At 36.7% G+C, this 27,973-nt stretch overlaps 1 protein-coding gene across 25 annotated transcripts in view; it reads right to left on the reverse strand.

The window, feature by feature from the left end:
- Positions 1-1,212: 1,212 nt before the first annotated feature.
- Elavl2 (ELAV like RNA binding protein 2) overlaps positions 1,213-27,973 on the reverse strand; it is a 152,696-nt gene continuing 125,935 nt past the window's right edge. For 16 of the 25 annotated variants that reach the window (XM_078047715.1, XM_078047706.1, XM_078047711.1 and 13 more), the window contains 5 exons: positions 18,571-18,609; positions 14,521-14,674; positions 11,267-11,492; positions 4,621-4,659; positions 1,213-3,982 (listed from right to left, as the gene is read on the reverse strand). In XM_078047715.1, coding sequence (XP_077903841.1) covers positions 3,652-3,982; positions 4,621-4,659; positions 11,267-11,492; positions 14,521-14,674; positions 18,571-18,609 — 789 coding nt within the window. In that variant the 3' untranslated portion in view covers positions 1,213-3,651. The remainder of the gene's footprint in view (positions 3,983-4,620; positions 4,660-11,266; positions 11,493-14,520; positions 14,675-18,570; positions 18,610-27,973) is intronic. The other 9 variants (XM_040285874.2, XM_040285864.2, XM_040285878.2 and 6 more) reach the window with 7 other exon arrangements.

Below are 27,973 nucleotides of genomic sequence, written 5' to 3' on the forward strand. Positions count from 1 at the left end.
CCTCAGATCAGATTAAACTAATGTAAAATGATGTTAAGATTAAGAATTTATGTCAGCCACTCTAACAGTGAACTGCAATACCATTCAGATGATTTGCAAGCACATGTGAGGAAGGATTCCAAAGTGGGGGAAAGTAATTTCTCCTCACAATACCAGCAGTTTCACAAACCTCCTTTACTAAGAATTTTTCCACTATCTGCTCAAATATAAAAGAAATACTGACATGAAAACCAGTCAAAATACTGATAAAGCATGCCAGAGGAGAGAGGTGAGAGGAGGATATTCCAACGTCTCCAAATTAGGAGTATTAAATTCATATAACAAAAAAGGGAGTATGGAGATTGGAGATTAATTGCATGTTGAAAGAAAAGGAAGCATCTTGTCACTCAACTGAGCTCTTGACTACTAGGTTGCAAATTTAGGACAATTACTTTAGAATGGCTTTTACCAAAAAACTCGACAATCAAATTAAAATAATCCATTTGGTATAGAATTTTTTAAAAAGTACTCCATTATTATATTAAATTTTCTTAAATTCTAAAGTATAATTCTCGCACAGAACACTGAGGAATCTTTTTTCCATTCATAGATCTGTTAGAGAGTGTGTTTCAAGAATTGAACATATGTGTGAAACACTGGGTTGACAGAGTTCCTGATTTGTAAGCATGTGAACATGTGTGCTATACACACCCACCCTAACCTAACAGAAACTACGTTTCTGACTTGAGAAAAGAGTCTCTTAATAATATACCAATTGTGCAACTGAAATAAATATCGCATACCAACGTTTACTCCCATGGATAAATAACACTATGCCAGTGGAAATGGTATAAGTTACCATCATTCTACTGGTTTTTTTTTCTTTAGCTCAAATAAGTGAGAGTAATTACCATTTGTGCAAAAGACTGAAGGTAAAAATCATAGCTACAGAATAATATCAGTATCTGATTTTCCAAACTTTACAACTATCAGATGGACGTACATGCTCCTATAAGAATTAGTTTATTAGAGAGCTGACCAATCAGAAAGTATCATTCAAGCAAGGACCCCCTCCTCCCAGTTCTACTTCAATTAACTTGCCTTTTGGAATTCTTTAACACTGCTTTCAACTTAAGCTCTGAAAGAACCTCTCTTTAACTCAAGACAGTAAATTTTATTAGACAGAGCACAGTAGCCCCCCAAAATGTGTATAAAGACCTACTCACCACACTGTTCTTTCCCTTCAACTTTGTTTATTGATGTACTGAACATGAAAAAGTACAAAGAATCCAAACACAAAAGAAAACATGTACAGCCTCTTAAATACTCAACAGAATATATTTTCTATTCCAACAGATGTGAAGTAAGTCATACTGTACAACTTCAAATAAATACCAGCCTTACATTTTATTAAGTGCTCTGATAAACACTGTAAAGTGAAGCACAATTTGCATGCCCTCTCATCAATGCCTCGGTTTGCTACAGTAGTATAGGAAAGAAGCATGTAGCTGCTGTTTTCCCCTGAGGGAAACCTTATTTTTTTTTAAGTATATACATGTATTTTATTTATTTTTTTTTAAACGCAGAAGGTTAACTCTGACAATCTAAATGCACCTAAGGATATGAGAAAGTGCTAAGCCAATTGATCTCTGAACAGCATTGAGTGGGTCAGCATGAAAACTCGCTTATTCACTTTAGCACGCGCCTCACAGTATATGTACTGTACTATACTGAAAATTTTTATAACTACAATTTTAAATAATAAAAAATAAAACTCAAAGCAACCGCAAAGATAATGTACAACTATGTTATGCATAGCACATTGCCTGTTCTAGGGGAAGCATGTGAGCATCTCAGTTTATACAAAAAGCAGGACGTAACTATATAGTTCTCAGTGCATCCTGATGAAGGCAAATTCTGCCTTCAGCTTTTTTGAAAATTTATTATAAGCTAGATGCTAATCAGAAAATATTTTGTATTTTTTAAAATTTCTTTCATACATGGTAAAGACTTATTTTATTATTTCCCCAAATAGTGGTTTAAGCATCATACAAAGTTAAATTTCAATAGCATACAGATATTTATGATTTTTGTATGAAAAATGTAAGGAAATTTGTTCAAAACCTATGGTTATACTCATTTTTCTTTTTTACCACAAACATATTTATAAACGAAAATGTAGCATCACCATAAACAGCTGAAGCTAGACTATCTACAGACAAAATTAGCAACGAATCTGATGCACTGTAAATTCAAGTCCTCAGGACAACAAAAGTGATTAAGCAAGACCTCAAGTAACAATGTTAATGCCATTTACAAAGGAAAAAACTGATACAAAAACATTCAAAACCTGAACATCACTTGGCATGTAAGGGAAAAAAAATCAAATTAGCTGAAAGGTTCATAAACACAAGGTCTTATTTACATTACACAAAGCTCAGGTGTTAGCCTTAAACGTAACTTTCAAAATACCTTCAAATATATCCAACTCAGATCACTTTTGTCGATTTGCTGCAGTACAAATCATGTGCAACATCTTTTTTCCTTAAGACAAAACAATTCTTCAAACAATACTGCAAGTACATCACTAAACACCATGAGCTCTATCTGAAGGGATTTCTTTAGGAAGAACAGATTTTTTCCCCCGTCTCTTGGTAATTTAAATTTCTTGCCTGCTCTTATATATTCTTTTGTAAATTTTTTTTATTTGTTTCAAAATCACAAATCAATGTGAGCCACCTATCACATAATAACCAGGATGATCAGACGCTCCACTGGTGATTACAAAAATGAAACCAGCAGTGTTTCCCTCATTGATTCTATTCCTTTCATACAAAGATCTCAAAAGTATTTTCTACATCATAAATCTTTCTAAATTTTCCAACCACTGCAAATTTCCTGGTAAATTTTAAAAGCTCACTAGGTGTCATATGAAGAGATTTCTCAAAGTATTCAAGTCAAAATATTTGTTCCAGGACCAGTAAAAAGTTTCTCCAAATTTTCTTTTTTATAAAAATAGATGCTTTTTTTAAACCCACATCAAAGAGGCTCTTATCTCTTTGGCAAGGTACTGCTTTACGAAAAGTTCTCCAGTATTCTTACAATAAGCGTTTATAATGTAGCCCCCCCCTTCCCCAACCCAAATCATAATTACAAAATAAATACTGTTTTTAACTTCATAAATAAAAATGTAAACTTCAAAATACTTTTCTTAGACATAACAGCAATGCTTTAAATGTAAACCAAACACAAAGCTAATCAGAAAAGGAAAAAAAAAAGGGGGGAAAAATAAGACAACCAACTGAAGAATTACAACACAAAGCCTCAATATTTACTCACAGGTTCAAGGCAGTTATGTAAAAAGAAAAGAAATGTCTTCCCTTAGCTGAAACACTTTAAAAGGTCCACCTTCTTCAAAGAAGGCAATAGAATGCAATGTGACAGGTAAAAACCCTGTACCTCTTGTCCATATTCAAACATAAAAGATATTTAAGAAGTTTTAATTCAAATACTAGCAATAAAAAATCTCACATATTTCTTAGGATGCTAAGTAGTCGTTTTATCCCCATCTCAACACTGACTTACAAAGACATTTACTAATGTATAAAGTTTCTCTTAACTTGCCTTTGTTGTATAGTTTTCATATATAAATGGACTGAGGACAAGAGCTCATTAGGCTTTGTGCGTTTTGTTTGTCTTAAAGGAGACCTGCAGTACTCTGTCTCCCAGACGGTATCCATTGAGGCTAGCTATCGCCATGGCGGCCTCATCATAGTTTGTCATAGTCACAAATCCAAAACCTTTGCATTTATTGGTGTTAAAGTCACGGATGACCTTCACGTTGGTGACAGCTCCAAAAGGCCCAAACATTTGCCACAGGATACTCTCATCTGCATCGGGAGCCAGGTTGTACACAAATATACACCACCCTGTTCCAGGGTGCCCAGGGATATTAATTCCAGCCAAACTGGTCATTCCGTCAATGGTCATTGGAGAAAACCTACTAAACAAAATAGGGGACATACGTGCATGCACGCACACACGCACGCACACACACACACACACACACACACACAAAAAGAGAGAGAGAGAGAGAGAGAGAGAGAGAGAGAGAGAGAGAGAGAGAGAGAAAGATTGGTTACAGCAATGGACTTTTTTTCCATTTTTTTAATCCCCCCAAATTTTAGCAATTCTCCTCCCCAACAGATACATGTATAGCTATTCAATTTTTCAATCAAGCTATGTGTGGCTTGCAGTGACATGCTGCACTATCATGCTGCACTAAACTACAAAATGGTCATTACTTGCTGCACTGAATAATACCATCTACAATGGCAAAGAAATGTACTTAGAACTGGCTTCATGAGGTAAGCAGGACTGGGGAGCAAAAATCAACACAAATAGAAACATGCTATAATGTTACAACGCAACACTAAAATAATGGGTTTTTATATGACCAGGTGGCATCCAGTGGTATAGAAATATTCCATGAGTCAATCATGCTTCAGAAAGCAGCTTTTCATTAGATTAACATGCAAAATAAAATCCAACACAAACTTATGAGGGTGGAAATATCACTCCCCAAATCAAAGAAACTAACTGTGGGAAGGGATTATGAATATCATGAACCTCTATCATTACCTCTTTACTCCATAAGCCATATTGAGCAGATTGTCCAACCTGCAAAACACACATTTAGCAAACTTCAGTTTTAATGTTTCCCCTTGATATTGAAGAAAACTGGGCTTGTTACTGCCACATTCCAAGGGGACATCTGTATATTACTTCTATGTGAAGCCTCAGAACACTGGGTCTTTTCACATTCCTAAGAAAAGGGGTACCACTGCCAGCTTGTCCAATGAATAAAGCCAATCTCTACAAGGGTCAGTGCAGGGGAAACAGTGGTGGTCATTTGAGGAAACTACTTGGAGGAAATATGGAAGCTCTGGAAGAGTTAACATGTGTGCTCTCAATGAGCAAATGCTGGGTGCCCACAAGTACTTTAGTATTGTAAAATTGCTTTACTAATTCTTGAAGATATCAATACACACACAGACTGGGTGGCCTGTCCAAGAACACAGGGCTAGCAAAATGAAGGAATTAATATTCAAACTCTGCAGTTTACTGAATTCTTTAAATTTCCCTTTATCTCTCAGCTTTGAAGGATTTTCATCTTTTAGACTCAAAGGGGTATAATTACAGATAGAAAAACCTTATGGACCATCTTGCTTAATCCTCCCATTTCTCAAATATACTCTGCTAAGGTCTAGAGAAGGACCTTAGCTTTAATGAGCAAAAAGTCAGGAGCTTAAGACACTGAACCTGATGCAGTGTTTAACTGTGCCATGAAAAGTATAGGACCATTTAGTTTTAAGAAGCTAGGCAAGAGACAACCAACTTGAACTTATCTTAAAATAATTTTTTTTCCTTCAGTGCTAGAAATTGAACCCAGGGCCTGGTATATGCCATTGAGTCACATACTCAGCACTTAAAAATTTTTTAAAAGAAAGTGATTGGGATAATTACACACTTTTCCCAATGCATAAATTAGTCTTAGAGTCTCTGATCCTTCCTTGTTTTGTTAGTTTCAAAAAGACTAATGTATAGCCATATGACCACCATAAGCTGCCACAATGCTTAACACTCCCCAAATGCCACCCCAGGTCAGGGGGCACAAATATTTTCTTCTTTTAACACCTCTGAAAGATTAAGTTTGAGAAAAGTATCAACCTTTCTATAGAGCCCGAGGTACAGGTTGAAGCACATATGAATAAGCAACTACCTTTAGTCCTATAAAAGCCCAATCTCTCTTTTGGTCTTCTAGAAATGAATGAATGTTTTCTATGCCCATCCCTGCCCCCAATTTCCACTGGGAATTTATGTGCTTTGCAAAAATGAGAAAGACTAGGTCAATGTACCACAAACTAAGAAAATGGAACAAATCACCATGACACAGGATCCTCTTCTGGTGTGTGTCTTGTCCCACTACCCTCTCAATGTACCACTAAGCACAGTGGACAGGCCTGGGTCACTGCTGGTTAATTATATATACCTGGTGACTAAATAAAAGCAACAAGGTTACCAATATTATGATAAACTACTTAATCCAGGATGCAAACTACCAGAAAGACTGGTTCTGTAGACCTGTTGGCACATGCAAGTGGTAGAGCACACGTATGAAGAGAACCTATATGGAAGGTCTTTGTGTTCCATAGAGATGATGACTATACTCAAAGATGCCAGGCCTCTATACCGAAGAATAAAGGTCACAAACACTGTAACAAAGATGAGTGCAAATTGGCATTACCAATTTGAAAGTTATCTGATACAGAAGGACTGCATCAAGCTGCAGGAATGAGTAAAGGATCCATTTGGATATGATAACCTGAAGAACAGAACAGCACCACAAGGCCTCTGTCCAAAGTGCTGAAAGGCCAGAATTCAGAGGCATCTTGTTACTTCACTCCAAATAGAGATATGCCATCTACATCTAATTCTGTCCTCAGGCTGGGACTGCCATGATTTCCCACCACCCACATAGGACATCAATCTCAAGTCCAGAGACAGAATTTGCTAAAAGTTTTCAGTACTTTAAAGTAAAGACAAGAGTGGAAACTAAACCTGTCCCAGAACTGAGAGAAAGACATCTCAATTCTGCCCCATCCCTGAAATCTCCAGGCAGGATGTCTAGGACTTTTACACAAGCATCTCTGAGGACCCTCTGATGGGTCTCACATATGCCCTACATGTGAAGTCCTATGAGACACCATGATATTCACTGAATTCTTTACTTAGCTCCCACTTTAGGAAAAACTCAGTTTCTCAGAATTTAAAAGCAAGTTATCTACCCTTCTCCTCCCCCATTATCAGGAAGTGTGGGGGGGGGACATGGATTCAGGAAACTGGGCCGAGACACCAACGAAACCCTCTGTCTATACATGGCCCAGTTTTCCTTGTTCTCTCAGTGTTATGCATCCATGTTTCCCAAGCAGCTTAGAGCAAGCAGAGGGTCCATCACATGAGCATCTCACAGCAGAAGCCTAGTGGCAGTTGGGAAACTATATATTAGGCAGCGACAAGATAAAATAGTTGATTGCTTGGACCAAAGAACCACTATTACTTCCTACAGTTATATATATATATGCTGGGTCTGTCCACAGCTCAAGGATATCTTCCATACACAGTCATTTAAAAATGACCATCAATTTTTAAGTGGAGACCAAGCCATCAGAATGACTCAGGTTTGCATGCTGAGATACTATATACTGTGGGAGGTAAATGTTAAGATTCCATCAAATACATACTTTTATTACTTAAAAATAACATTCTGTACTTATATGTAACAGATGCACTGCACCCAAGATCTGCATTCAGTCCCCATGCACCATGCATACTTCCTTGAAGAAGACTAAGAGTCCTCAGAGGGCAGAGGTGACCAATGGCACCATCATCTGTCTTTACCCTGTACATATCCCCTTATAAATAACTTTAAGTGGATTTGGAGGATTAGATTGGATAACCTAGCTTTAATTAAAATTATCTTGACTTAAAAGGTAGCTTAAAAAGGATTCCCATGTTGTGGAAGGGGAGGGGCCATCTAGTTGAGAATGATAATAGTAAGAAAAACTTAAGAAAAGGGAGAGCCAATTATCAATTCTAGTATAAGCCACTTTCTGAGGTTAGACATAAAATAATCTACCATGTATCACATGAACTTAAGAAATTAGAAACTATCAATAAATCAAGATTCATAAAATATTGTTATTGATAGTTTTTTATGGATCTTGATTTAAAGGTATATTATTTACTAATACATTAGGTGAATAAAATATAAAGCCAGCCAACAAGAAAATCAATAACACATTTGATATACTGTACAGTTCATCTTTATTCTTTCTTTATTCTCTGATCAGAGTTTATAATTTAATGGATATCATAGCCCAAGTCCACATGCACATATAATTTATGAAAGAGCACACACAAACATGATTTTATCAATAGGAATTCAACAATAATTTCTTATTACTGGAAATATTCTGAATACACCATATGTTAGATAAAGCTTTCCCATTTGAAAGCCAGGTGTTTATAAACAGAGAATAAAAATAAGGTACCTGCCCAATTTTCAAGAAGCATCTGACAGACTGTGGGAGAGGCTATATTCAAGTAAAGAAGTGGTGAGGAATCAAAGTCAGAAATAAAAAGTATGAAGAGAGACTACTAGTGAATAAAAAAATAAAATTCTACAAGTAACTGTTATCAAAATTTCTCCAAAGGACTGACCAAAGCAAGATGAACAATGTACCCCCTCACCAAAACAGATGGGATCATCTGTCTCCTATGAACAAGGAAAGTTATCCCAGAGGCTTGATACCAGTTTCTTCCAAAAGGAAATTGTGACAATGCAACCAGCAACATGCCCTAAATGCAGTTCAAGTACTGACTGAAAGACTTTCAACAGTATATTATATAGGCTCACAGAAGCTGGCATTAGTCTAGATCACCTCTGATGAAGCCTGAGCTGCTCCATCAGAAAAGAACATGAAGAGATTTGGCTTAACATTTATTCAGATATAATGTCCAATAATATACTTAAGGGGCTGAAATTGAACTATCCTCCCAAATAAATAAGGCTTGTCTTATTTTGAGAACTATAGTTGACTGACTGAGCATATTAGATCAACAATGCTCATAATAAGAAAATTTACTATTAATGGGAGTTGACTGAGTCATAAACCTCACAAGGGCACTTTTAAACCTGATCCTCATTTACTTGGATTTAATTTTTTATCTTATAATATGTGGTATACTTTTGGATATTAAAAGCTCCTTGACTATTATAATACTTACAACTGTTTTCTCCAATCCCTCTCAACTCCCAACATACTATAACATAAAGTGAGACATTTTCTAAAATGTCTGCTGGAAGGTGACAAACTCAAGAGCTGAGGGCATCAGAACACGGACAAAGCCTTTGTACAGGGCACTAGATGTGAACTATGCAAAACACCAACAAAACACTCAAGACCTTCATTCAAAGAACTTTGTAAATTGACAGAAAGGTCAACCTTTATTCAACAGAATAACACGGGGGAAAAAATATCCAGGTAATAACAGCCAAGTTAAAGACAATGAATAAAAGCACAAATCACATCAGGTTAAACCTGAATTCTAGAAACAGATTCTCTAATATCCATTCTAGACCAAACACCTTCACTGAGCACACTGGAGAAGTTCACATTTGAGACTCTGGACAGAAACTGGAGGAATGGAGGTAAGGAGAGAGACAACAGTTAGGAGTCTTAAGGAGGACTGATTCCATTTGCCATCTCTTCAGTCCTTTGGCCCAGCCTTGCTCAGAACTTAGTCTTGGTTCTAACACTGTTTTACTTAATGATTACAACAAAAAAAAAAAAAAAAAAAAGAAGCTTGAATCAGAAAAACAAATCAAAAATAACTAAAACCAACAGAGTTTTCTATTAACAGTGTGCTGAAGTTAACCAACAGGCTGCCAAGGAATCACTTGTAAAATTCCTTTGAGCTTATCTGTCCTCAATTCTCAGAATGCATGCATACATACATACATACACACTACACCACACAGAAACTCATGGAGGAAGATGCCGTAATGGAAATCTACAGGAAGATAAGAAAAGCTCAAAATGAGTATTATGTTGTTTCTTTCTCCATCAGGGCAAGTATCAAGCAGCCTGATGCATCTCTCTTCTAGTCCAACTGGCACTACCATCCACCAAATTCAAAGGTAACACACACTGCTTTTTTCCTCACAAAGTTACAGCAACAGAGCTCAATCACATAGGAACCCAGTCACTCAGTTCAAATGTAGCCTTTGACAGTACCATCTCTTCTGGCCATGGCAAGAGCCGATTTAAGTAGGAATTCAATGTGGTGTTTATGGCAAATTTCTTTCTCACATTTCAGGTAACATACTTGAATATTTTTTAAAAGAAGATATTATGAATGATTTATCCCACTCTTGAGTACTCTAAAACCCCAATGAAAAAATGCATGTGATTTAAGTCAGAAAACATAACTTCCATCTCATTAGGTCAAGTTTGGTTATATTTTTGCTAATTATTCTGTCTCAGGAAAGAAATAAAATTAATATGTACTTGTAATAAAAAAAATGTGTGGGGGTTAGATGGCATTATGGCTATAGTACACCATATGGCCAAAAAGGACATTAAAAAAATTCTGGAAAATAAAAACTGAGTAACTTGTTTATGAAACCAGAAACTGTGCTCTGTTGAATTTCTTAAAGTCTCTATTCTCACATGCAGATTAGGGATGGTTTTGAATGATTTCCTAGGTTGGCTGTTATCCCAGGATTAGACTAAAACTTGAAAAGCTGAAATATTTATACCTGTCAATGAGACAGTTCTTCCTTGGTTAATATCCTGGTCATTCTATGGACTATAAAGAGGTCAAAAATTACCACCCTCAGGCCAAATCCACACTGCCACCAAATGCTACATGGTCCAAGAGATAAGAACAGCTTTTATATTTTTAAAGACTTGTTTACTTTTAAAAAAAAAAGATATTCAAATACTGTAACTCATAAAGCTAAAATATTTACTATCTGACCCTTTACAGGCAAAGTTTGCTAACCTCTAACCAACAACAAAAAAATAAATAAATAAAAAGAGGGGGAGAATCCATTTTTAGGAACTTAAGTGTATTAGCATAGGTTATGATTTTTGGATGATGTATATGCTACAAAACAATAACTCAAAGAGCTTGACTTAAAAGTCTTTTTGTGTTTCAACTTCATCAAAAGAAAAACTTTTTACAAAGGGGAAATAAATCAGAAGCTCTGGAGGCAGTTCATTAGACCATCTGTAGGTTAGGATTTCTCAATTGATGTTTTAGGCCAGATAAGTTGTTGTTGGCTATCTGTACAATGTGAGCTATTTAGTAGAATCCCTAGCCTCTACCCACTAGATTCTAGGAGGTCAAAAACATACAGCTCCCAAATTATGCCAATACGAATATCTCCAGGCACTGCCAAAAGTCCTCTAGTGGCAAAATCGCCCCTGGTGGAAAACCACTGTCCACTGTTGTAGATAATTGTCCTTTTGTCTCCACTTCTAAATAGCAAAAGAAAACTATTCCCCCAAGTAGATTTTTTCCCATTTAAAAAAAAAAAAGGAAAGAAAAAAACAACATTAACAACAAACCAAATATCCTGTTAATAAAAGCATGGACAGTAAACCTGAGCATTCTCTTTTAGCTCAGTAGCTGGGCATGAGAACTAGACCAGACTTACCTAAAACGCTGAGCCTGCTGAGCTAGCGGTCCTGGATACCTTCTGTTTGGAGACTGGTACAGCTGGGAAAGGATGGCCTGATTGGTTTTTTGGCTTGGATTATTAGCAAACTTTACAGTGATTGGCTCTGTGGCACCAGGAGGTTTCTGGCCATTTAGGCCTTTGATAGCTTCTTCTGCCTCAATCCGCTTGTCAAATCGAATAAACCCTACACCCCTTGATATGCCTATGGTAGATGTGAGTAAAGATATGGGGAAGAGGGAGTGGAAGGAGAAGGGGAAGGAGAGAAGAAAGGATAAATTAATTTTTCCTTCTCAAGAACATCTTTTCACTCACATAAAGCATTTGCCACAAAATCACATCAGAAGGAATGTTTTTCCTTAGCAATTGGATGCAGAATCACAATTCCGCATTTTTTAAAAAATGCATGAAGTCACCTGAGTTATCACACGCCTTCCAATCTGAGTTATCACATGCCTTCCAATAAGCCAAGACAACGAGAAAGCACAAGTATGTCTGTCCATGTTTTCCCTCACACACTCCCTTTCTCTCTCCCATGCACTCTCCTTAATAATGTCAGCAGAAAGCATCAGTTCCATTTTTCAAATGTACTATGGGATAAATAGTTCAGAAGTAAGGGGCCCAACAGCTCCCTTTCTTATAATAAGAGCAGAACCAGGCATTTACTAAAAAATACATGCACTGTAGTAGAAAGATACACTTTAGCTCAAACGTTAAATAATATATTCAGCTTAATAATATTATGTAGGATGAAGGTCCTGGAAAAAAATTGTCCCAAGATGGTCTTCTGGTTCTCCTAAACTCCCCTGTACTTCTAATGAGCTAACTTATATTAGAAATGTAATGTTACATGGAGGAAAAGAGGAAAAGGAGGTCCCAGCTCTTAAAAATAAGTAAATAAGTAGAGATTCAAAGCATTCTGGCCTCTACTGCATTACTCTTAACTATGGAAGACCATTCCTGTTCATATTCTCCCCACTTTGAGAGACAAGAATGATAAAGCAAAGGATGGCCAAGAACATTTTCAGCTTATGAGAGATGGCAGAGGAAACCCAGCTTACTCCACATAATTACTGTGAACAGGCTAGTGGGGTGGCCATGGCTGGTCACCATGAGGTGAGTAGCAGCAGGATAATGCTTTCCTGGCAAACAAGTAGGCACTAATGGCACCAATCTGGGACCAGCAGGTAGAAAAGTACCGATGATTCAGAAACTGTATTGATGAAGAAAAGGGGAGTTACTAAGAAAATGCACTAGACCATCATCATTTAGAGGAACTTTATAAAGAAATGAAGGTCTACTTGCTTTACAGTTAATTGTGTATAAGGTCAATGGCTCAGAATTTTCTGAAGTAGATAAGGCATTTTTTTTTCCTGGATGCACTTAATCTCAGAAAGCCCTTATCACTTTACCTTTTGTATGTAAGCTATATTCATTGCACATTATTACCACCTGATGGCTAAATAACAAAATTGCAGGTTTTCATTTTTTTCATTTCAGGTAAAGTGAGTTAGTTTTCCTTGAAAGCCATAAGTATGAAGATGAAATTACAGCAAATATATCCCTTCACTTATCTACTACCTCCTATTAAGAACTAATGACCACTAGGATTCAGCTGTTCCATTAGGAAAGCTTTAGATTTGCAATGAAATGGCCCTTACACAAGATGAGTCACCTAAACTGGTGGTCCTAAAACCTGAGCATGCATCAGAATAATCTAAGAGCAAAATGCCCATCCTCTGAGTTTTATTGGGTAGATTTTCTTTGGGGGGGGTCCAAGAATTTACAATTCTAGTAAGGTTCTAGAAGGATGCTAATGATGTAGGTATCATACCGACCCATACTTAAGAATCACTGACTAAAACACAAAGTGGTGAGCTAGGTCCACCTGTGATCCCACATGCTCAGAATGAACTATCAACTAGTTAAGAGGTGAGATGGGTTTTCTGTAACATAAATGAAGTCTACTCTCAATCTATCAACTTCTCTTTAAAATGAATTAAATAAAAAGCATGAATGATATGAACAAAATAAAAAGGGCATTTTTGTTGCTTTGAACAAATTTTATCAGGATTACTGTGTCTGGATTTCTATTTGAGCCCCCTAATAATCTATGTGATACAACAGTATGATAAAATGTGTAAGAAGGATTATGAAATAACTAATGCAGCTAAAACCATATTGCATATGCTCTTACTTAACTGAATTTTCTCATGACAGCAAAACCTACAGGCCATTCTTCCAGGCATGTATACAGTGGCAGAAATCTCTAACCACAATTCGAAGGGTGGTGCTTCCTATGAAGCCAATTACCAGCACATAAGGGCAGAACAGGCTCTCTTGATCAAATTCAAATCAACTACACTGATCTGCAAATGAAGATTACAAACTTAGCCTAATTTTTATTCTAAGGCTAATCTGCTGCTTTCTTTATTAAAAAAAATATTCACACATTGTAATATGTAAGCTCTTAATGTGGCTGCTTGTGAACACAGTACTATGGGTGTTCATTTTCCCCCATGTTATCATGATTCTCTATTTTTTAAATGTTCATAAAAAATGAGTACTGCTGTTGTAAAAATATGCCTGAATTTTTTTCTAAAAATCCATAATCAACTGTCAGCTTTCCTTTAACTAAGAAGTGCTGACAGAAGTGTTACTTTATATACAAAAGTTTCTTTAATAAACATCTTATTCTTCTCAGTTCTATTCAGTTAAAAGCTGCATTAGGCATAACATAAATTTTTAACATTCAAAAATTCTGTGCTCTTACTGCATATGCCTGTACAGCACAGCGTGGACCTGGAGAACAGCCTGAGCAGCATGGTTGCAGTGTGATCCTCCCTTGGAGGACTAGCTGTATACTGCTGCATTAAACTTTGCTCTTTACAAAAATAAGATTGTTTATTAGTATTTTATAAGGAGAATGGGGGCTTTTTCACGCAGTGGCTTGGAAATGAAGATTATGGCATCTATAAATTTATTACAAGCCATGAAACAGGCTTCAAACCCGCACCTTCAGGGTGGAAATGACTCAAGCTCACGCACTACACTCCACAATCTATTTTTGTCCATGCATATTTATGAACAATTCCAGCAGAAAATTGCATTTTCTGGCCCACATATACCTTTGATGTGTTCTAGAGGCAAGACTGCGGCATGGGAAGACAGAATATTTCACAATCTGCCAGCTAGAAAGACCAAAAGACTGTCCAGAACCACTGCGTACTCACCAGTGACCTGGTCGACAAGAATACGAGAAGTAATAATGCGTCCATATTGTGAAAACAGCTGTTCCAACTCCTTCTGGGTCATTGTTTTCGGAAGCCCGCTGACATATAAGTTTGCATCTCTGATAGAAGCTGAACTTGGGCGAGCATAAGAAACCTGGAAAAGGGGAATAAAATTCAGTATATATGCAACTCAATCACTTCCTTTCAGAAACTCAAAAACTGCCTTTAGTAACTTTTCCATAAACAGCATATAACAAACATTGATACTAATGTTTACCCGATTTGCTCACTTCTGGGGAAATTCTAGACAAATGGCAAGGGCCATTCCTCTGGGTAGAGAGGAAAGAGCATTTGCCCCAAGAGGGTTTTTAAGTTCTCAAAACAGACCAGGACCACTCATGGCAACAGGCTGTCCTCAGCGGGGCCAACCCCCCCAAAATAGAGATTTGGGGCCATCATTCAGGCTTCTAAATTCATCAGACACATTTTTATAACCTTTTTTCCAGCCTATCCTAGAAAGATAGGACACAGATGGCATGGTGGTACTACATTTTTAAATATTGACCCTTTGTCAGTAAGTGTGCCCTTTTGATTTAGGCCAAAAGAACTTACTTAAATGAGCTACACCCTCTATTCTGCATTATCTTCTTGTCTGCAAGTCTTTATAACCTGGATTTTCAGGTTCTAAGTCCTTGTATTGACTTTGCTTTCCTTGTTATGTATTCTCAAGATGCTTCCTATATTTGAACTATAGTATTTTAAATCTCAAGGATGGAAGACAAAATAGTTTGTTTACAATCTCCACTGTTGATGTCTCGCTCATCACTGTATCCTCAATGTCTAGTGAATGCCCAACACGTGATAGATACTAAATTTGATCAGTAAGCCTATCCAATACCTCCTTGATCCTGAGGGTCCACAACTGTGTCCTGGACCAGAGCATTTAAGGGGGCAGTTCATCAAGTCATCTAGATATTTTGCCTAAATCATAATCAAGAACTCCTTTTCCCATAATCTCTGGCCGCCAATATTTAGACAGCTATGAGTTTCTTGAGTTATTCCTGACCACATTCCCTTTGTTTTGACTGTAAGCTCTTCTGGATGAGCTAAGAGCAAAGAAATTTCCATAATATAATTTATATCCAACATTATTCATAAAAATGACTAGTGCATTTAACTCTGGGACTGATTTGCCAGGGTGTCATAATATGATTACATGAGTGCCCATCTTTAACCTCGTTTGTTACCCTTAAAAAGAACTTTTAGAATGACACACTCAATATTTTCTCCTTGGTTTAAATTATGCCAACAGCTATTACGTTTTTTCCCCTCCCCAGAAACAAGAAAAGCAGACCAGATTTCTACATTACTTTTAAGTTCTTGCTATCTTTCACCCCTTCCCCAAGAGTGTTTACATTTAACACTCCTATCCTATCCTACAAAAAGAAGGAATTTGAAATAGTGGTGTAGAGAGAATAAAACACTATTCACATATAACTTTTTTCTCTATGCCTAGAATAACAGACTGGGAACTTAAACATAAGTGCAAAATAAGAAATAGAGGACAATTTCATGTGATTTAAATGTAATCTAGTCTTGGGATTGCTGTAACTGCTAAATCAGCAGCTACTTAATTATATATGTATTCAACGATGTGACTAAATGAATATCCAAGTTCTTATCTAGACGACAATTCCCAATTTTCAAAGGAAGCTGAAAACCCCACCACTTGAGGCCCACGTCCATATCTAGGACTCCATGGCTTTATTTCTGAGGCAGGGAGCTTCTGCAAGTTATACATCAGTGCTCCAGATGGAACATGTGACTCAAGTGTTCCCCTTGTGAAGGGCCACTTCTGTGGGCTCCAGAGCAAGCATTATACATTCCCAAAGGAGACGGACTCCTGAGGCCTTGAAAGCAGGCAGCAGAGAGCGGGCAGGCAGGCAGCCTTTACATAGACGCTGAGAGCGGGCAGGCAGGCAGCCTTTACATAGATGCTGAGCACAGTGTAAGGCAGTGTAACCATGGTTAAAGACGACAGCTCTAATCAGTGTGCCTGGACTCAAAACTAGGTTCGCTTTTCATGGATTCTGTTACTCTGGGACAAATTCTTTAAGCTTATTATACCAAATAATTGCACTTTCTTTGTCTGGTTGTTAGGAATAATTAAGTGAAATAATTTCTAATACACATGAAAAGCTAAAATGTCTAAATGTCTAAAAACCTAAGTGACTGTGTTATGAGTATTATTTTACCACTATGTGCATCTGATATTTAGGAAAAGACCCAGACCATTAAAGTTTAGAGTAACCTGAGTCCATTACAGTGTTCCAGAATAATTTACTCATGCAGGGACATTCACTGCTTTGTGCATTTCAGATGAGTGTGGGTGGAGTGTTTTAAAAGTGTCCTAAAATATATTTAGAAAAAAAGGGTTTATATTTAGTGCTTATATAAAAGCTTTAAAAACATACTCAGGTCAGTTATGTTTTCCTTTTTATTTATTTTTTCTTTTCCTTTCAATATCCAGTCTGTAGTTCACACTGCTTGATTTCCAAGCACAATAAAAGGGCTCTAAGACAAACCTTCTCAAGATGGCATTTTTCAGTAACCTTGTCTAAGAGCTGTTTGCATTACCATAGGCAGGACACAGATGACTAAATTGCATCATGTAATAATGGACTTACAGGGTACGTCATTTAGAAAGCATTATCAAATACAGTATTCTGAACGTGCCTGGCAACAACACTGTCAGGTAAATAGGGTTGAGATTATACATGAAGTAATTTCTGGTTAGGGAAACAGGCAAAGATAAGGTTATAAGATATGCCTAAGGTTATATAGAGCTGGTGCTCAATTCTTGATTCCCACTCTGATGTTCTTGACTCCCAATCCTTGTTTCCTCACCCAGTTCTCTCTCCATAGCACCATCATACTATGGAAACTACCTTATACATTCCCTTGTTCAAGAATTTGGAAAAGTTCAGTATATATATATATATAAAATGGTTAGTTCAAAGTTATTTTATTTCATTTATTTTCTTAAAATAACTTTTCCTCAGAGTGGTTACTTTTTTAACTGGAAAACTGCACATGATAACCTAGTTTTAGTAAGTTTTAGTTCTTAAAAATTAGCAATGCCACCCCAAAGCACTTCCAGAAGTAGAAGAAAGGGAACCTAGCTTTTCATCCCAACACGACATGTTTGCTGTTACTTGGGATGAATGCAGCTCCTTCTACCTCTGGTCTGTCGTCATCCCCCTTCCAGAAAAAGCAAACCACTTCTTCCATCTCAAAGGATTTTTAGTAGAAAATGTACTTATACCAAAGTGAGAGGGCTGCTTGCAGTGGGATAAGGATTTATACTTTGGGAATTTAAATCAGTTACCAGACCAAATTTTATATCTAGTAATTATCAGCAACCTTCTCCATTCTGGCTTTTCTGTGGATTTGGAACTTGTACAGCCACCTTGTGTTAAATTGCTCATCCAGAGAACCAGAGGGGCTATCTTCAGCTTCAAAGTGTGAAGCATGCCTGTGGGTCTTCAAGACTCAATTCCCTTGGAGAAGACCCAAGAGACGGTTTCCTTTAAGTGGCAAATTCTGCACTAGAAAGACTTCAATACAATGAGCTTCCAGCCTACACCCTACTGGGGTCTACACAGCTTCTTTCACCAAGTGCAAGCTGTTCTCCAATCTGCATTCACTGGATTAATATATGGGTTTGGATTTTAAACTTTCACTGCCATTTAAACAGGTGAATATATAATGCCTGAGGAGCAAGGTTATGAAATGTCAAAACTACTAAGTGAAGGATCTAATTTAAGAGGCAGCCAGAGAGTCTACAATTTAAATACTTAAAAATGATACAGGGAGAACAAAACTGAACACCAAATCTACTCCAAAGATAGCAATTTAAAACTGAGGTTTATTCTGCAAGTTCTCACAACCCTACAAGTGATATAATAAACTGAGACAAGCAATACTAAGATGACTTGAGGATAGAGGATTGGAGGCAATTAGAAATAAAAGGCAAATAAATATTCTCACCCATGGCTTCTTAAATTGGACTTCGCAAATGAGATTAGACTGGACAAAATAGAGATAAAAATAGATTTATCAAAGTAATTAGAGGTCTCAAAAATGAAAAATAGTTTGAAATATACTATATTGTAATTAAAAACTCATTTCTTCATCAGCACCTAAAACTAATTATACATTAAACATGCAAAGATAAATGACATATACTAAGAGTGGGCTATCAAAACACAAGTTAATCAAAATACACAAACTTTAAGGAATGAAAACATCTTATGGATAAAACTGGTACTTTTTTAAAGTTTAATATCCTAGTACAATTCTTCCAACAGAAGTCCATCTTAAACACCTTTATTCAAAACTATTTTCATTTATCTGATTCATCAGGTAGAAAGATTAGTGACAGTAGACATTAATACTAACAGATTAAAGTGATGAGGTCCAAAAATGAAGAAAGCAATACCTTCTTTTTTAAACTAAGAAGCTTTGAAAAACCACCCACTGACAAGATCACCATTGAACAACTTTTATCACTTGTCTATTACTGACCCAGGACTACAAACATTAAACCTGAAAATTAGATTCTTGCCACTTTAGACTTTTTACAAAGCTCCATTCAATCTCCCCAGCTAAGAAATAGACAAGGTCATAGCTATTTCTATTTAAACTGCAAGTTAATTGCTGTTCATATTTAAAAAATGGAGTTTTGATGGGACTATCTAAAAAAATGACACTATTACTAAATAAAAGTTAGCTCTGGCAAGCAACAGCAAAGGTCTTGCAATGGCATCATGGCCACACCGACAGCTGACTACACTGGCTCCTCCTGAAGAGCCCAAAAGTACCTTACACAGAAGGGGTGATTTCGGCTCACAATTCAGGCCACAGACCTTACAATTCACCCAAAAGGAGTGTGTGTGCTTTGATCTGCTTCCAAACGCAAAACCCTACCAGGAACAGGGTTTGAAATACACATCAAGGCATATGCATATCACAGTCCAAGACTGAGTTTTCAATAAGGAAGGGCATGCTTCACAACGGGTCGCAAATGTAAGCCCGAGCAGTAAGAAATTAGATTAGCTCCAACAAAGGTGTTAGAGCCAAAAGAGATAATCACAGCTAACAGGAAGGCTTATGAAGGGTATTTCAGATTAGGGCAGTTACCTTTGATATTCCAAGATACAGGATTTAGAAAACTACTTCAGTAGAAAATACATATGGAACCTCAATTTTACGTAAACTGAAATTGTTTTAAGACCTTAACTAAAGTGAGGAGTTCAGAGATACCATGGAACAACATGTGACGTATTATTCTCTGCTTAAAATCCCTCAAGGACTCCCTAATGCTTTGAAGATTAATTTTAAATTTCTTAGTCTTTTATTCTCAGGTCATTGCCTACCATTTTTTAAAAAAGCACACAACCTCCAAGTTTTCCCAAGACCTCCAACTCTTGCACTTCCCGTGTTAATCGAATTTGTTCCTCTCTTTGAAGTTCATCACCTAGTCCCTGAAGTCAATACTCATCAATCCTGCTCACTGAAGTCTTGCAATAGCATCATTTTCTTAACTGTATGTACCCTGCTCTCTCTCTATTTTTTTCTCTTAAATACTAGCTACCTTGCCTTATGACTGGCTTACCTCCTTGAAATAAGAAACCTTGCCATCATCCTATCTGTCACAGCAGCCACAATCTGTGGTCATAGTGATGATGCTTTGAATACAAAACAGACTAAAAACTCTATCAAACATTTTAAAAATGGAATTTCATTTCTCAAATTGGCAATACAAATCCCTATAGGAAACGGCGTCTTGAACAGAATAACAAGTTGGTTTTTTCTTTGTTTGGGAGGGTCTTACTAATTTTTGGAACAAAAACAAAATGCAGAGATCATTTAGATCAAATTCTTTCTACTCATGTAAGGAGACTAAAGCACAGAAAGGCAAAGTGACTTATCCAGAGACAAAGGAAAAAGAGTTGAATGTAGGATTCAGAGGTCTTGACTATCATGTGCATTTTCCATTGTAAGTATTAAGTGCATATTAAGTGCATTTTTCATTATACCATTCACTGAAACAAAGCCTTTGAAATCACAAGTCACTTAGCTAAAAGACAGTTACTCAAATGATGATCAGACATTTCCAAGGGGATACCAGAAGAGAGATTGTAAAGAAAATCTTGCTTTTCTAAATAACGCATTTTCTTATACATATACAGAAACATGAACTCATCAATGTTGAGTGTTTCACTTAGCGGTTATAATACTTCTAATAATGCCTGAGATTTACTTAGAAGAGTTCTGAGAAAAATCTAATATTTGGAGGTGGACAAAGAAGAGAAAAAAAATATGAACTGAAGACCAGTGCCTTACATCAACTAAAATGTAGCCAAAATAGTTGGAATCTTTTTGCTATTAAAGAATTTCTGTCTTTAAAAAAATTACATAGCATTCAAAAGAAAAGAAAGGCAGCAACTGGTTGTTTATACTAGGTAGATGTATCAGCCTCGCATCCTTTTCAAGTTTTTGTGCAATATCATCAATTAATGCCAAAGTGACTGATCTTAGCTTTAACTTCAAGATGAAACTAAGTGGTGTTTTAAGAACTGAACATATGACATTGTTGAAGATAATGCTAAAACCACTGAATAGCAAAAGGACACTGGCTGTAACATTTGTTTTAGGCAACTAATCAAACTGCAGACTTGACAAGTTATATTTCCGTCTGCAAGTCTTAAATTCAGCCTGTGAAAAAGCTACCTTGAGCAGGGTTTATTAAGTCCTACCTAAACTGTTTCATCCATGTGTGCCAATTAAATGAGAACCTAAGAAGGCTGTCCTGAGAGACATCTTTATTTTTTATTTAGGTGTAATAGCTGGTAGATAATTTTGTCCTTTATTGTTCATCCTTGGTTTTGTAGCAGACGGTTGGCTCAACATGGGTGTCTCATGTTGGTAAATGCAAACAGAGTACTTGGTAAATATATTCTTAAACTGTGACTTTCAACTGTCTTCTTAATTCCTAACTATCTCTGCATGTTTAAAATAAGTATATAAAAATAAAATTGGGCATAATCATCATCACCAATTTATGAAAGAAAAAAACAGATCAAATAGGACAAATAGGGTCAAATAGGACAGAGAGGAAGCTTTAGCAAGGGATGATGTTAAACATAATTTAACAGAAATGCTGTTCAAAGTTTACATAATGAGGTATCTTCCAAATCCACAGCAATTATTAAAATCAATTCTTGAAGAATACAGGCATTTTTAAGAGGATGACAGATGAGTGTGCAGGACAGCCTGAACCCTGATTGAGGTCTGAGGCTGTGTTATGGCAGTAGAGTCACCATTCAGCATCTTTAAATGGGCTGACTGAAAATCCCCACTTTATTTATCCAATCATACATATTAAATAAACATAATATTAAATATACATTAATTATATACTAAATTCTTCCCAACTCCCCCATTCTCTATCATCTGTTAGAACCTAACCCCAGGTGAGGAAGATGCAAAATGAGAAGCAGAGGATATGTTGGGAAAATAATAGAAGAAGTTACAATGGACCTCACAGAATAACGCCCAGCTCCAAATCGGGGTTATGTGTGTTTCTGCCTGTAGGAGACAACTTATTTACCTGATGTGTCAGTGTGATTTCCAGAAAGAAAAAATAAAAAAAAACGCTGGGCTGGTTACTCTAGCAGGTAGTAACATAACAATTTTTCACTTCAGACACTTTCATTAAATATATACTATTAGCTGGGTACAGTGGCACATGCCGCTAATCGCAGCAATTTAGGAGGCTGAACCAATAGGATCACAAGTTCAGGGCCAGTCTTGGCAACTTTGTGAGACCCTGTCTCCAAATAAAAAATAAAAATGACCAGGGATGGAGCTCAGTGGTAGAGTTCTCTGGGTTCAATACCCCAGTACCAAAAAAAAAAAAAAAAAAGTTTGAGAGACTTAACAAGGGAAATCTCAGTACTTAGTAGTCTGTACTCAGAGGTAAGGATTCTTTAATTCTGCCAAAAGGCCAGACTACCTCTGGTGCTTCCTTCCAAGACAACAACACTGAAATATAAGGCGGTTTTCGTCGTAGGTTTTAAGCTCCTAGAAGTTGAAATTTTAAGTGTATGCCTATTATAGAGTCATACCCACTGAGGAGGTACTCCAGCAGCTGGCAAGTAGGTATCCTGCATGGCCTAGGCAGGAGCTATTTCTAAAGTTTTGCTCAGTCAAGATGATTATAAATTGTGATACTTACCCCAAACAACTTGGCTTTTTATGCTTTCATGGAAACAATACAGGCTAAAATGGGCTTACTGAAAAATAAACAGTACTCATCTATTTCTCAAAGAGCCATTTTCCAGTAATGGCTTCTTAAGGGTTCTTTCAAGATTATAAAACCTGATCACAGGACATCTCCAACACAAGCTATGTTGTTATCAAGAAAATTATTAGAATTTTATCTCTAAAAATATGTTTAAAATATAATTTGTATATATTTGAATATCAAATATGCCTAAAGCATTATCAACAAATTAAAATACTATTAGAAAATCAAAGAAAGACTATGGGTTGGATGACATTCGTAAACTGAAGACATTTAAGAATAAAAGTTAACTAGTTGGTAAGGCATGGAGAAAAAGAACCATTCTCCTCAAGTCAATTCTGGTGGATCAAACACCTAAGAGCTTGCACAGGCTCATTATCTAAGGCCTAAGAGGAAAAAAAAATATATGAAAAAGACACTAATGACAGACAAAAGTATGGGCTAGTGGACGTTACAAAGAAAAAAAATGCTCATAAAGGGACAGCCTTAACTAAATCCCCATCTTTTGCAGAACAGCTGCAGCAAGTCCATTACACGTTCTTTGTCTAACCATATCTTCATCACATACTTATGCTTACCAGGAATTGCCAGTTTTGAGCCACCCACCCAAAGTTAAAGATGATCAAACAACAACAACAAAAAAACTCCACAGAATGTTTCACTTTTAACTGTACTTAAATTGTTTTCTTTCCAACTTTGAGCACATTGGTCAGGTCTCCACTGCTTCTTGTGAACAATATTTAGAAACCTCCTGAAGTAGAAATTATAAATAAAAACATAAGAATTCTTTAAGGTACTCTGAAAACAGGGATCCCTTTTCCCTCAGAGAGCAGACCATTAAAGAGAAATAAAGGAAACGTGCAGTGAAAAATAAGTGCTTTTATGGTCAAAGAAAAGTTGATAAATGACAGGATGCAGGGCAGATGGCAATTAGAAAATAAAGCAAGGCATAAAGAGAGGAATTAGACTTGCATATTAAGGATGAAAACCCCAGATGAGCCAGAATCAAGATTTCTGTGAGCTGGGTACAGTGGCACATGCTGAGGTGAGAGGATCCCATGTTCCAAGCCAACCTCAGCAATTTAGCAAAGCCCTAAATAATTAAATGAAACTCAGTTTTAAAATAAAAAGGACTCAGGATGTCGCTCAGTGGTAAACCACAATGGGTTAAATCCCCAGTATCCAAAAAAAGATTTCTGTCGACAAAGTTAATTCTGCAGATTCAGAGCCCATAGATATCAGGGTGAAACTTCTATGAGCAGAGGAATAACAGTTTAAACGTGGAGAAGAATCAGCTGACAGAAACATACGAAAGTAGAATACATGAGTTTTCCCATCATAACCTAGGAGGGAACAGCTGAAATCAGTGTGGCAGTCAAAAAGCTCATTAAATACCATATACACTAAGTTTCCCCTTTGTTATGTAATCTGGGGAAAGAAACTGCTTCACCACAACGTTAGTCAAGCTACCCAAGTCTCCTCTGACCTACTTATATATACATTAATGAAAACAAAGTGATCCTATCTCTATACAGTAAATACTGCACAGGCAAATTTCACCTTAGTATCATTTGCAAGTAGTTTAAATGAGTCCCAGGTCACTGTAGATCTTTGCAGAACAAGGCAAGTACATTTCTGTGATAAAATGAATTAATCTATTCAAAATTCATTCCCACAGTTCCTCAGTAAGTTAAGTCTTCACGAGAGGGGAATAAATGCAAAATATGGAGGTAGGTTCAGTCAAATATCCCTACCAATCACTTATGTAAAATGCTATTACGTGACAGAACATATGCACTGAGTAGTTTTCAGATATGAGTTCCTTCTAAAAGGTACATCAGATAAAGGCTCTGTGTCTTTGGATGAGCCATTTCTCCATAATACTTTCCTTTTCTTCACCTAGTAAAATATATTTTGTAAAACCCTATCACCCTTAAAATTATTGCAGAGACCTCCAGACAGCCAGCAACAAGGCCATTTCCATTGTACTTCACCTTCCCCACTGCACAGCATCAACTACAAGACCACCCCTTGTCCTCTTCCAATATTGAGCTAAGCTGACTGGTGCACACTAAGCACTCGAAATGCTTGTATAATTAAGAATTTATTGAACTGCCTACAGATATTACCTGTCCAAGACAACATAGCCATGGTTATGTACTAACAACAACAAAAACTTGTAATTAAATACCTTTTAAAAAAATTTTACATTTGAGTCAGGTGAGGAGGCACATACCTATAATCCTAGTGATTGGGAGGCTGAGGTAGGAGGATCATAAGGCCAAGATCATCCTCAGCAAAACAGTGAGACTCCATCTCTAAAGGAAAAATTTAAAGGATGGGGGCTGGGGGCTGGGGTTGGGGTTCAGTGGTAGAGCTCTCGCTTCGCATGTGTGGGGCCCTGGGTTCGATTCTCAGCACCACATAAATGAAACGAAGGTATTGTGTCCACCTACAACTAAAATATTTTTAAAAAACACACACAAAAAATAAATTTTTTTTAAAAAAGGACTGGGGATGTAGTTCAATCAAAAAAAAAAAAAGATAAAGTTTCACATTTGTTTGTGCTTGGACTTTGTGTAGTAAAAAGGAAGAGGGGAAAACATTATATTGGACATGAATAACTTTTAAGATTTGCAACCTTCCCTAAAAATTTAGAGACTGTTAGTCTTGTTTTGGTTCCATATAATAGGGCCCTAAGGGGAAAGAACTCTTAAACATGAAATGATCATTTTTACTCAACCTTTAATTCACCTTTAAAGATGTTAACCCTTGAACATCCAAAAAAATTCCTAATAATCTTCCTCCTCTTTTGAACAAAGATTAAGATTTCCCCCCCCCACCAGTCCAGTCCCCTTTCAAATACCTGTTTTAAATTTAATATCTGTAGTCCATGTCTATATTAATAAGTAAACCATACAATATCCAAGGCTATTTTAGGCCTGACCTGACTCAGTTGCCAGGGATCTAATGTGTGTGTACATGCACACATATATCCACACATGAAATGTTAGGAAACCAACTCCTTTTCTTTCAAAGTTATCTTGGACTGTCTATGCCTTTAGCTCTCAATCAGAGCAAAACAGACATCAGTGTGAGATACATACATATCATAAACGAGAAAAAAAAGGGGTAACAAATATTATAAGCCCTCCTCGCAGAGCCTAAGAAGTTTTACCTACATGTATTTTGCAGACCTGATGTTAAGTTATACAACTATGAAGAATTTATTCAATACATAAGGGGATAACCCCTAAAACATTACTGAGTGTTTTATGACTTTAAATCTACCAAGATATTTCTCTCTTAACGTGATTAGACATTGGAGAATAATCACAGGGAAAGCATTTTTTTTAAATGAACTGATTTGCAAGACTAATAGTCTCAAAGATGATCCTTCATTCTCCAAATAACTATTAGACACCTGAGCTGTATTTCCCTAAACAGCTTTAATAAAAAATAATTACTGTATTCCTAAAGCCCTTTCAGTGTCAGTGGTGAAGATCCTACAAGAGGGTTTTAAAGGAAAACATGACAACCTACACAGTACACAATAAAGAGACTGTTTCACTGTCATTTATAGAACTCGCTCAGAAATGTAAAAAGAGGGCAGAGAGGAGGGGACAACCACCTTTATCTTTGCTCCAAGGCAAAGTGCTCTTCTCCTGTTTCAGATCTGTGGAAGACCCTGACTTTACCTTGAGAATCTTGTCCCCAGGTATTTAATTACCCTTAATGATCTGGCACTGGGCCCTTTTTCCCCAAGTCTCACTGATTGATAGCATCAGTAACTGTTGCTGGCTGTAATTAAATCTCCAAATAGCATCCCCTTTACTACTTGGTAGATCAATGCTCTTTAACACCAAGGTAAGAAGTACAAAGGTGAGGGTATTTCTAGATCTTCCTTCACAGTCCATCTGACACTGTGGGCCAGAATAGTGTGCAGGCAATGCATATTTCAACAATTCCCCCAAGACACTGCTTAACAAAGAACACCAAAGAAAATACTTGGTAGTAAAAAGTTCTTATTTTTAAAAAATATTTATTTATTTATTTATTTATTTATTTATTTTAGTTGTAGTTGGATAGAATTATTTTTATGTGGTGCTGAGGATTGAACCCAGGGCCTCGCTCATACTAAGCAAGCACTCTACTACTGAGCTACAGCCCCAGCATGAAAAATTCTTATTAATCTTTTTTTTGGGGGGGGGCAAATCTGAGCAGGATGAAACATTCTGAACCTTTGGCAAGAGTATGCCCTCCTATTATATAGTTGTGGGACAAAATTCAGTTCACAGGGTCAACGGGTTTCTAAATTAACAAGGTTGTATATAATCAGTGTTGTCCTAAAAAGTTTATAGCATGCTATAGGTGGGAGGTCTTATGATGAGAACTCAAATTCCCATTTATTCAGGCCCTAGCTTGAATGTGCAAATATCCAGATATTAAGAAGGGTGGGAGAGGGGTATCGATGTGGGGAGTGGCTATAAAAAGGACAAATTTTTATTTAATTAAAAAAATAATTTTCATGATCTACAGAATCAGTCATCTTGGTCCATATTAGTTATCGCTGAACTCAAGACGAGAAACACCCATTTTAAATGGATGAGACCCGAACAACCATATGGCAATCCCCCAAATACTCTCAGAATCAAATATGCAATAAATTATGTTAATATATTGGTAAAGTATTTAATGACCTTCAAATGCTGAAAACGAGCAAACAAAAAAGAATATTATTTCTTGGGTAAATCCAGCATTATATCCATTAAAAGCACATTAATTAGTTTCAATCACTCAAGGTAGTTTAACATAAACCACAAATGAGAATCTTGTTATTTACCCGCAGATTTGTTTTGAAACAAGCACCACAGAGTACTCCACTGGAAATTGTTAAGGTACACTAAAAAGTGGCTCTCAGGGCAGGCCAGCACCTGTTTTAAGAATCACCTGTGGTGGCCTATAAAATACAATTTCCTTGGCCTCTTCATTTAGTAGATGATCAGATTCAGCTGGGGCCCAGAAATCTGAATTTTATCAACCACTCCTTCCTAGCAATACTGATGGACATGAAAGTCTGGG

Source organism: Ictidomys tridecemlineatus, chromosome 4 (assembly GCF_052094955.1).
Source record: "Ictidomys tridecemlineatus isolate mIctTri1 chromosome 4, mIctTri1.hap1, whole genome shotgun sequence".
Classification (NCBI taxonomy): domain Eukaryota; kingdom Metazoa; phylum Chordata; class Mammalia; order Rodentia; family Sciuridae; genus Ictidomys; species Ictidomys tridecemlineatus.